We start from the raw sequence: 11,772 nt of genomic DNA, 5'->3' as shown, positions 1-11,772 counted from the left end.
CAAAATAATCGATATTGAATCGAATCGGTAATCGAATCGAATCGCAAGCTTGTGAATGAGCATCGAATCGAATTGTGAAATTTGTGTCAAAACCCAGCCCTAGTTACTACCCAGCACTGTATATCTATGTCACCAATAGCATCCCAGCATTGTCGCAGTCAGTTTTGCATGGACAAACTCTTCACAAAATGTAAATCTATGTAGTTCCAAACTTCTTTTTTGATAATGACATGATATGAAAACAGACGGTGAATGCGGCCAGCTGCGATGCCGAGGGCGGGAAGCATCCTGTTGATATATCAAATGATTTATCTGCAGAGATGCCTAAACAGTGTCTCTCTCCCTCCTCCGGTGACAGAGTTACGATCCCTCTGGCTGTCCCACCACCTCGCCATTTTACTGCCTCCTCGTGTTGCATCTGTCACTCGTAACACATGCACACACACACTAACTCACTCCTCTCACACTGGTCTTTTATTCACGACTAACCCGCTTGTGGCACCCTTGGGGTTTTCCTTCCTCAGTCTTTCACAGAGTTACAGTGTGTCGCAGACTCTGCTGCACTAGGTGGCTTTATGAGCATGCAGTGCTAACGTGGAGCACAAAACTGCATGAATGAAAGACCGAGAACCAGATTGCATATTGTTTCATGAGGTATGTGGGAACGTGAGCAATTTTGTTTCTCCTCGTGTTGCATCTGTCACTCGTAACACATGCACACACACACTAACTCACTCCTCTCACACTGGTCTTTTATTCACGACTAACCCGCTTGTGGCACCCTTGGGGTTTTCCTTCCTCAGTCTTTCACAGAGTTACAGTGTGTCGCAGACTCTGCTGCACTAGGTGGCTTTATGAGCATGCAGTGCTAACGTGGAGCACAAAACTGCATGAATGAAAGACCGAGAAGCAGATTGCATATTGTTTCACGAGGTATGTGGGAACGTGAGCAATTTTGTTTTCAAAGAATTGTACTCGCAAATGTGCAGGTTCACTTGAATGCTTTTATCTCAAGCCATGTCTCACAGGATGAAAAGGAGAAATCTTAAAAAATCTACTTCAAAACACGTGCAAATATTCGTGCGGGGGAAAAAAACATTGGGGTTACTTCATTTGACATGAAAATGTTAAAATATCAAATCCTCCCAACAATTTATTGACCTTGACATACAAGGTTCAAATCATCTGTTTTAAGGTTTCTTGTCGCACGAAAAATAACATCTTGCATATTGGTTACTCCAAACAGAATTTAATTTGGTGGAAATTTCGAAATAGTAATGTAATAATAAATTGCCCTCCCTAATTTTAGTATTATTATTGTAAATTAATATTAAAAGATTATGGAAAACTTGTGCCACATTCTTTTTTTTCTTTCTCTTTTCCAAGAATTTCACTTTATTATTATTATTATTATTATTATTATTATTTACAAAATGATTACATTTGTACAAAATTGTATATATATATATATATATATATATATAATTTCCAATATAATTTTTTTTATCTAGTATATTTAAAATATATTTTTCATATAACTTTACATTGTATTTGTAATATTTTGTATTGCATTTCTTTAGTAATTGAGGTTCATTCAGTTAGTTGAGGTGTAGTGACGTCATTATGGAATCAGTAAGGGCATTTTATCTTAATCCGATTAGATTATCTATATTATTGCTTGTCATTTCTTTGATCACAAATGCAGACAGGGTTTTATGTTTACGCGGCGCGATGCAACGCGTATAAAGACAGTACAAGTCATTATATTCCATAATTATGTCCCCACTGGATGCAATGAATGCCTCGTTTGTAATGGGTTTTAATGTGTTTGTCTCGTCGCTCCAGCCAGACAGGGCATCACAGTATGTGAGGGGCGTAACATTTCCGTCTCACGCTTGAGGTATTCGGCCAATCACAACGCACTGGATAGCTGGCCAATCACAGCACACCTCGCTTTTTCAGACCGATGAGCTTTGTAAAAATCGACGCGTTTCAAAAAGGCGGGGCATAGAGGAGAAACAATAATGTACAGTATGTGGAAAATAATGTGTTTTTTTTTACTTTAAACCGCATAAACACATTTCATTACACCAAATACACAAAATAATGTGCAGCATCATATGACCCCTTTAATAATGCAGGAGTGATAGAGTGGCTGAAATCCGTAACAAGTGTGATATCTCATGCGATCTACTTGTTAGAGAGTGTGAGAGCTGGAAGAAAGAGGCTCCCTGGCGGGGGTTTGAGGGGGCAATAACGCTTGCTTGATTAAACAGCAATGGTCTTGCATACTGTCAGACAGATGGACGGGGCAGTTTAAAACGCGTCTCTCGCGACTGGGGAGCGCGCTTGAGTTTAAAGGAGAGCACCGCGCGCTCGTAAATCCGCGAATGACACGCTGGTTTCTGTAGGTGGCGGTGAAATAATGTTTGCGCCCGGCTCTCTGACTGAGGTCAGGGGGCAAAGCGAGGAGCAGAGCACATAAATCGACAGCTGTATGCTAATCATGTGAATATTGAGCGGTAGAAGCGTGATGCTCGAGCCCGCTGGTGGCATTCGCCTTTCGCTCGCGCTCGAGTGAGGAAGTGCGCACGAGATCAATGAAGCGCCTGCCTTTGAATTTGATGTGAGATGACTTCACTGTACGCTTGTTTCTCCGTTATTATTACTGATGCTTCTGGATAAACATTTTTTAAAGATGAAGATATTCGGGAGGTTGAAGTGTACTTTGGTGAGTTTGAATACTTTTTTGTGTGTGTTTTAAGTTAACGCAAACTATCTCGAGATGTTATTTGTTACATGTACTGCATAGAATTTAACATGTATTTCTTCAGTGACCTTTAGTGAGTGTTTATTTAGTATTTTACTTATTGATATTATTGCTAGTACAGTATTTATTTCATTATTTATTTAGTGTAGAGGTCTTCAGACTTTTTCAGGCCAAGAATCCCTTAGTGGATAGAGAGATGGAGTAGGGACTCCTGTTAAATATAGCCAAGCCTACTATAATCATTGCATTTTAAATGTGACCTATAAAACACTTTTATAGTACCATATTAAATATGTACTAAATACAATAAATAGCTACACACATTTTGTGTATCTGCATACTTTATGATGCTTACATTGCAAAGGCATTTAAATCATCATTATTGATGTATAGAGTCATATGCGTTACATTTTTATTTTTTTTTACTGAATACATTTACTTTTTATTTGCTTTTTTAAATAAAATATTTATCTGTAAAAGTATATGCATATTGTATTGGTAAAACAACATACATTTAATTTTATATAAATACAATTAATTAAAAATAATAAATTGTAAATTAAGTTGAAAATGTCTTTTAAAAGGTATAATTGGTACCGTATATGATAAGGTATTTTATTTAAAGGGATAGTTCACCTTCAGTTGCTGGTCCCAATTGACCTCCATAGTATGTATAAAAAAACACACACACACACAATGGAAGTCAATGGGGACCAGCAACTGAAGGTGAACTATCCCCTTAAGGTTTTTATTGTAGCATTTTTTATACTTTTTTTTTTCCTTTTAATACAATAAATACTAATATAATTTTTGTTGAGCTTGCTCAGAATTTTGGAACTGAGTGGCCTCTTTTCATTTTTTTCTTTCATATAATTTTGATGATGAATGATCTTGAAATATGATTCAGTGAGTTGTATTTGTTGTTTCTGTGTGTGTTTGTGGCCAGAGCACAAAACTCGAAACAGCCGTTGGAATGTCAGTGTCATTGATGTTGGAGGAGAATGAATCATTCTGCTTTTAGATCTCGGCACAGTTGGGATATAGATGGAGCAATACTTGTGACGGGAGACGTTTTAAGAGGCTGCCGGTCATTATTGATTGAAATGAGAGGGATTGGTTTGGCTGCTGTGGTCATGAGGATTATGTTTTGACTGATAGGGATTAAGTTTTGTCTTTTGTCTGTCTCGCAGAAGACTTAACAAAACAATAAGGGTCCTCAGTACTGACTGATAAGCGCGAGAGACCAGAGTCCTGTTATTGTGTGTGCTACTGACCTGCGTGAATAGAGCTTCTCTGTTTTTTGCATGACAGGATTTTGCATACGATGACTCCAAAGTGGAATTCAATGTTGATGCTCCTAATGGTGTCGTGATGGAGGGATACCTGTTCAAGAGGGCGAGCAATGCTTTCAAGACATGGAACAGGTACGAACAGGCTCGACTGTCCGTGTGTCTTTCCTTTTGTGGAGAAAATCTGATATCGAGTATGTTTTCTTCTCCTACCAGGCGATGGTTTTCAATACAGAACAGTCAGTTAGTGTATCAGAAGCGACTAAAAGTAGGTGGTTCAACTTTGCTGATTCAGATATTAACTTGTGTCGATTTTTTTACTCCTTACAAATGATTATTGTGACCTGACGTTGTAATCTGCTGTGTGTTGTAGGACGCTTTGACTGTGGTTGTGGAGGACCTGCGGCTTTGCTCTGTGAAACCATGTGAGGACATCGAGAGAAGGTTCTGTTTTGAAGTGGTGTCACCTACAAAGTGAGTACGGTGTCACGTGCTGTGTGTTTGTGTGGGTAAGTACAGTATCTAATATCAGATCAACCCCTATCAGGAGCTGTATGCTGCAGGCTGAATCTGAGAAGCTCCGTCAAGCTTGGATTCAAGCAGTTCAGGCGAGCATTGCGTCTGCCTACAGGGAGATTTCTGAGAACTATTATATTGAGGTCAGTCCAACTACTCTGTCACATTAATACATGGAATTAGACATCAATATGTAATGTGAAGTTGACATTTTACTAGCTAAACTAACTTTTATTTTAAGAGGCTTATTGGCCTTGACACACATTCATGAGGATCTCAGGGGGTCCTTTCTATGATATCGTTTCCTGTTTTTTCCCTCTGTTGGTTGCACCACATGACAGGACTTTTTTTTTTATAAGCTGTGAAGCACTTTATACCCCTCTAAAATACATATCTTAATTGTTTTCCAGAAAGTTTTTTTTTTTGTTTTTTTTTGTTTTTTTACATAAATGTAATACATTAATAGTTCATAAATATCTTTACTTTTGGGGGGATTCACACCACATGACATTTTACAATCTGAACTAACCCTGCAATAATAAAAAAAACTAATTATTTTAAGAGGCTTACTGGTTTTTACACACAGTCATGATATCATTTCCTGATTTCTGAGTTATTTTTACTGTATGTTGGTCGCACCACATGACAGGACAGTGTTTATATTTATTTATTTATTTTTAATACTAGTAACTTTTTTGTATATAAAAAAAATATATGAATAGTAATTCACACACTTGATAAATTGTCATCATATAAGAGGTGCATTCATGTCTTTTTATGTATGAATGGCATTTTTAATGTGTTTTTAAATAAACTAATAAATTTGAGCACAAAAATTAGTGTCATTCCATTGACCCGATTACATAGATTGCTTTTGACACCGTTTGAATAAAGTTAAGAGCATAAACTCTTGATTCTACAGCGTTTGGACAGGACAGCGTCTCCCTCCACGAGCAGTATCGACTCTGCCAGCGAGCCGCGGGAGCGTATTGTTAAGGGAGAGAGTATCCTACAGCGGGTCCAGTCTCTGCCAGGAAACGAGATCTGCTGCGACTGTGGCCAGGCCGACCCTCGCTGGGCCAGCATCAACCTCGGCATTCTGCTCTGCATCGAGTGCTCTGGCATTCACAGGTGAGAGTCTGCTGTTTGTTTTAGTGAGAATTTAAGTTATCCACCTTTTCATAATGAGCCTGCTGCGTTTTAAATTATGGGAGGCACTTCCGGTTTGGGAAAATTCCACTCAAAAAGACTGAAACAACTCATTTCAAATCATAAGGTTGCACTACAAATAATCCTGATCATCAGTTTCACTGAATGAGCTGTAAATATTCCTTCATGTTCTATTTTCAGACGTCAGCAGAATAACGTAATGCCTGGTATTTTAAAGGGATAGTTCTCCCAAAAATGAAAACGTTCGCTACACACACATCTTTCGTTATCCGCTGGAACGCCACTACCTCGTGAACGCACGTACCAGTTAGAGGAAGCTAGAGATTACGGTTTATATAGTTTTAAATATGGATATTTTTCTTACACAAACGCATTGATTCGCTTCAGAAGGCCTTTATTAACCCCCCGGGGCCGTGTGGAGTACTTTAATGATGGATGGATGCACTTTTTTGGCCTTCAAAATCTTAACCCCAATTCACTGCCATTATAAAGCTTGGAAAAGCAAGGACATTTTTTTATATAACTCCGATTGTATTCGTCTGAAAGAAAGAAGAAATTAATATTACACCTACACTGTTAAAAATTTTAGTGTGAAATTACAGTATATTCCAGGTTAATAAATGCATTACTTTCACAGTAATTTCACAGTGGGACTTCTCTTGTATCTAACTGCACTCTCAGAAATTTCTTGTAAACAAACGGTGTTTCTACAGTGCATAAGTACTATGAAGACACCCAGCATGCTGTAGAGTTTTTAAATTCTTGTTGTTTTTATTTGTGCTATTGAACTTGTTTTTTATTGGTTTGTGTTGTTGGTTTATGTTGTAAGTGTTGTTTTTATTTGTTGATTTTTACCATTGCTATGTTTTGTATGTCGAGTATTGATGTCACATCTTTCAAAGATGTTTCTCAGCAGTTGCTTCACTATTGTGAAAGATCCTTCCACAAACAGTTATGATTATGAAATATTGTAAAATAATACTCTTTAATCCTGTAAAGAGTATTACACTGTGCAGGGCTCTACAGTGCGACCATTCCAGTCGCATTTGCGACTGAAAACTACTGCGTGCGACTATGAAAAAAATTTTAGGAGCACCAGTGCGACTGACCCGAACATCATCATATTTGTGATTCTGAGCCTCATTAAATTTCTGAAAGTCCACCAAGCCACTTTTGTGTTCTTCTTTGCCACCTCTACAAATTAATTTTGTTAATACTGATTTCATTTGATTGGTAACTTATATTTCTTATTCTACTTGTTCTTCTGTCGTTTTAATTACAATTTTTAAAAAGCTTAAAATATAATTTTTTTAAGAATTTGACCAAAGATGACATACTTTTAATAAAGTTGGAGGAGTCAAATATCACCTCGTAATGGGAAGGCTACTTTTTGATAAAATGTTGGATTATTGATTAGAAGGTGCTCCTAAAATTTTGAACGTGCTCCTAAATTTTTTAAGTTAGGAGCACAAGTGCTCCTAAAAAGAAAAGTAAGCGTAGAGCCCTGCTGTGTTTACCAGTGTAGGATGGCTTGAGGGTGGGTCATTTTTATTTTTGGGTGAACTATCCTTTTAATGTGACATGGAATAACATAATAAAGATTACGGAATAATCTTCTGTAGAAGAGTTATTTTCAGTCTGCTGCAGTATTTTCCTCCTTATTTTTTAAAAAAGGTGGATACTACAAAGCTTTACAAAACAAGCCATTGTTATTTGACGTGTTCACACTCCAGACATCTTACAGTCGACATAATGACTCTAAACATCTGAGAACCCGTCTGCTTCCATATTGATTTGACTGAAGATAGACAGGCTTTAAAGCCACCTGCGTCAGAACATTTATCCCAACTGCATCACTCATGACAGATTGAACCCAACAGCAGAATGGCTTTGCTTGAAAGCCGTATGATGCTCATGTACACACTGCGTCACACCCTCAGGGTGAAGCACTTTTCTGCTCCATCAGTTCCTCTGCAGATTACCGGTGCCAGCCTGCTAATCAGATTAAATCGCTCCTACCTCCTCAAAGATGGGCGTCCATGACTGAACGCAAGACAGAAGCCTCATAATGCACAGAGGCATTAGAATTGATGTGTTCAGACACAACAGGGGCTGCAGATGGGGTTTCTGTGATTCTACAGGCTTCTAAAGGAGGCTGACCCAAATGTGTCCTGCCATTGCTAGACTTATTTTTAATCACAGAATATAATAGAGGTCGTTATAAAAAGTGTGCTTAAATCAACCATGCTTGAAGAGCTTATTTTCAGATTCTGTCTCTGCAGGAGTTTGGGCGTCCACTGCTCTAAGGTTCGCTCTTTAACACTCGACACATGGGAGCCAGAGCTTATGAAGGTAAGATCCCACTGAGAACTAAATGGGTGCACCTCACAAACCTGTTAAAAGTATGTTGGTATCCTATTGCACCCCTATCAAAGAAAAGTTGGGAAAAATAACAAATTTTTAGCTTGAAGTAAATAATGTCTGTCTCTACTTTAAGATTGTTTGCAAAGTGACAGTATATTCATGAATAATATCCCCTAAGTTTCCCACTAAATGCTCATTACCGTAATGTGAAATGTTGTTCTCAGTACTATAATGCAAAAAATAAGATATTCATACATCATTATAGTATTTATTTTTGCTGATTTAAATAAAAAAACATTGTATTGCAATTTTAGATTTTTATTTTATTTTGTAATAATTTTTTTTTATTTTGAATTCTTAAATTTTAACTCTATATATTAGTTATACTGTAATAATAATGGGTAAGACAACTTGAAAAAACATCAGGATGCATTACAGTAATGGGAATTTTGAGGGAATTCTATGAAAACAGATGTCCTTTCCTTTATGCAAATGTCATTCTATTATATAATTATATTATTATTATTATTATATAAAACAATATATTGTTATATTATAATAATTTCGTATAATAATTATTTATTCACCCAAATCCCAGTACAGAATTAATTTAGTCGCTATTAAAACTTGGTTATGTTATGTTATTCTATTTTTTACTTTTATCAGTCAAATAATGCTTTTTTACTGTTTTCTCTGTAGTTAATGTGTGAGCTTGGCAACACTGTAATCAACCAGATTTATGAAGGTGCGTGTGAGGAGCAGGGACTTAAGAAACCTGGTCCCAACAGCTCAAGGTCAGTGTGCAGCCAACTCTCCGCCATTGCATTATATCAGTTGCCAGAATCTATGACTAAGATAATATTTTTTTCTTTTTGATGTCATTATATTTTCATATGGTGAATGTTTCAATGATGGAAGCTCTCGTTTGTGCTTCTGATGTTTTATGTAGGCAGGAGAAAGAAGCGTGGATCAAAGCGAAATATGTGGAGAGGAAGTTTCTGAAGAAGATGTGTGGCTCCGAGGCCCTGGTGGAGGGGAGCAGAAAATCTCACCACTGGAACGTGAAGAAGTGCAGGAGACACAACAGCTCCATCAGAGCCCCTAAAACCCGCCGGAAATACAGGCACGATGCCAGGATCATGTCGCCAGCCAATCTCTCTGCTGGTACTTGCTTTTGTCATTTCTGAACATATTTCTTCTACTGTTTTCTGAGTTAGCCCTCATTCGGGTTCGTTTTGACCTGTAAGAGATATATAAAAAAAATATAAAAAAAAGTAAAATAACCCATTTTTAGTAAGGGAACAAAACTTTCCAAATTCTTTAAGACCCTCAAAATATGCATCATTCTTTTTTCTTTTTTTTACGAGATATAAGCGTCATTTGGGACCAGGTATATATGGAGTACCATTAGTGCCAAAAATACTTTTTGTAAAATATATTTAGCCTTTCCCCATATCTCACACACATTTTGGACTGAATAAAAAAAAAAAAACATATGTACGCCTATTGATGAGCCATTGCAGCATGAAAAATTTTATCACTTTTGTAATCTGAATGTTTAATTACTTTAAGACCCTCAAAATATGCATCATTCTTTTTTCTTTTTTTTACGAGATATAAGCGTCATTTGGGACCAGGTATATATGGAGTACCATTAGTGCCAAAAATACTTTTTGTAAAATATATTTAGCCTTTCCCCATATCTCACACACATTTTGGACTGAATAAAAAAAAAAAAACATATGTACGCCTATTGATGAGCCATTGCAGCATGAAAAATTTTATCACTTTTGTAATCTGAATGTTTAATTAAAGTAAAATTACTTTTTTTTGTATGAAAAAAAATGAATGAGTAATATTCATGTTGTTTTGATGTTGTTTTGTTATGAATATGTTTTCATGTCTGAATGTTTTTGAGCAATCATGAGTTATAAATTCAAAGGAATTTAATTAAATGCCATTCATTGTAATGCATCCTAGGTGTATATGAGTTTCTTCTTTCAGACGAATCCAGTCGGAGTTATATTAAAAATAGTCTTTGATCTTTCAAGCTGTTTCATGACACTCAGCAGGTGTTGCATGCATCAGTCCAAAAGCATTTAATTAAAATGCACCCATCCATAAAAAAAAAGTGTCTCACACGGCTCCGGGGGGTGAACAAAGGCCTTCTGTAGCGAATCGATGCATTTTTGTAAGAAAAATATCCATATTCAAAACGTTCATATTTGTTCACCCCCCGGAGCCGTGTGAGACACTTATTTTTTTATGGATGGGCACATTTTATTTAACTTTGGACTGATGCATGCAACACCCGCTGAGTGGCATTAAACAGCTTGAAAGATCAAAGACAATTTTTAATATAATTCGTCTGAAAGAAGAAAGTCATATACTCATAGGATGACTTGAGGGTGAGTAATTTATGGGCTAATTTTCATTTTTGGGTGAACTAACCCTTTAATACTGGTAATTCTCACATTGTTTGGTCTTATAAATTTTGTACAATGATATATTCAAAACTAAGATAAACTGCATCAAAACAAAGATATATTGCATCATAGCTTTTTGAAATTTCAAAAAAAAAAATATCTCAATTTTGAATAATAAAAATGAGTAAATGCAGCAATAACATGGTAATAACATAGTAACATGTAAAACCTAAAAAATAATAACATTAAAAAAAATTCTCACTCATTAATGATCAGATACAATATGGTTTTAGTTGAAAAATATTATATGTTATGACTGTTTTATAAAATATGGAATGAGAAAATACAGATTTTGAATGCATTATGAGGGTTAGGCAAAGTGAAAAGTTGGCATGATGTTCTTCTTTATTTGTCCTCCTCAGCTGCGGCAGCTGCAAAGTTTCGGAGAGAATCCTTGTTTTGTCCCGACGAACTTGATTCGCTCTTCTCTTACTTCGACACAGGCTCAGGGCCTCGCAGTAAGTTCCTCATACGACTTTACCTTCTAAAGACCATGAGACAAGTCCATCCCATATATCTCCTGCTGTTTAGTTCATAAAGACGTTGTTTTGAGAGTGGCTACAGGAACTTCAGTCTGCATGTTTGCCTGTTGCAGACAAATTTTATAATGCATTGTGTGAGAGGTCAAGCACTGAATGTTTGAGAAGGTCATGAGTAACGTGTCCCTCGCTTGGCACCCATTGGCCCTGCAGGTCTCAGCAGTGATAGCGGGCTTGGCGGCAGTACTGACGGCAGCACAGACATACTCGTTTTCGGCTCAGTGGTGGACAGCGTCACTGAGGAAGGTGAGAAGACGTCCTACATTGGTACGTCTATCTGTTGCGTGTTTGTCCCCTTCTTCATCTCCCATGTTTTATTGCAGAGCGTGAGGACTCGGATGAGTCCAGTGGGGAGGTTGATATCGAGCAGGAAGCGTCGGATCCAGAGGACGGCAGGGAGCTTGACCCAAAGACGCTGCTTCATAAGGCGTCACGGGCTAGGAACCTATCGGTCATGGCAGAGGCGCTCGCGCACGGTGCAGATGTCAACTCCGTCAGTGAGGAGGATGAAAGCAAGAGTCCATTAATACAAGCCGTCGCAGGGGTGAGACTTCCTACACCGAACAAAATTTGGTGTAGGATTTACTTTGAAACCATTTTCCATTAAATTGCTTAAAAATAAACGAGAAATTTGGAAG

At 37.2% G+C, this 11,772-nt stretch overlaps 1 protein-coding gene across 3 annotated transcripts in view; it reads left to right on the top strand.

Annotated features, from left to right (window-relative positions):
* Window positions 1–11,772, top strand: part of LOC107751006 (arf-GAP with coiled-coil, ANK repeat and PH domain-containing protein 3-like) — an 83,003-nt gene that overhangs the window by 68,154 nt on the left and 3,077 nt on the right. The window contains exons 11-21 of one of the 3 annotated variants that reach the window (XM_016566578.1): window positions 4,082–4,194; window positions 4,276–4,327; window positions 4,433–4,533; window positions 4,607–4,718; window positions 5,498–5,706; window positions 8,028–8,097; window positions 8,809–8,903; window positions 9,059–9,273; window positions 10,958–11,053; window positions 11,279–11,380; window positions 11,458–11,540. In XM_016566578.1, the coding sequence (XP_016422064.1) occupies window positions 4,082–4,194; window positions 4,276–4,327; window positions 4,433–4,533; window positions 4,607–4,718; window positions 5,498–5,706; window positions 8,028–8,097; window positions 8,809–8,903; window positions 9,059–9,273; window positions 10,958–11,053; window positions 11,279–11,380; window positions 11,458–11,540 (1,248 nt within the window). Of the gene's footprint in view, window positions 1–4,081; window positions 4,195–4,275; window positions 4,328–4,432; window positions 4,534–4,606; window positions 4,719–5,497; window positions 5,707–8,027; window positions 8,098–8,808; window positions 8,904–9,058; window positions 9,274–10,957; window positions 11,054–11,278; window positions 11,381–11,457; window positions 11,679–11,772 lie in introns of all 3 variants that reach the window. The other 2 variants (XM_016566577.1, XM_016566579.1) reach the window with 2 other exon arrangements.

This window comes from Sinocyclocheilus rhinocerous, unplaced genomic scaffold (assembly GCF_001515625.1).
Source record: "Sinocyclocheilus rhinocerous isolate Xijiao unplaced genomic scaffold, SAMN03320098_v1.1 scaffold2647, whole genome shotgun sequence".
In the NCBI taxonomy this organism is placed as follows: domain Eukaryota; kingdom Metazoa; phylum Chordata; class Actinopteri; order Cypriniformes; family Cyprinidae; genus Sinocyclocheilus; species Sinocyclocheilus rhinocerous.
Note: the sequence above shows the minus strand (reverse complement) of the source record. Positions and strands in the feature narration are given on the sequence as shown.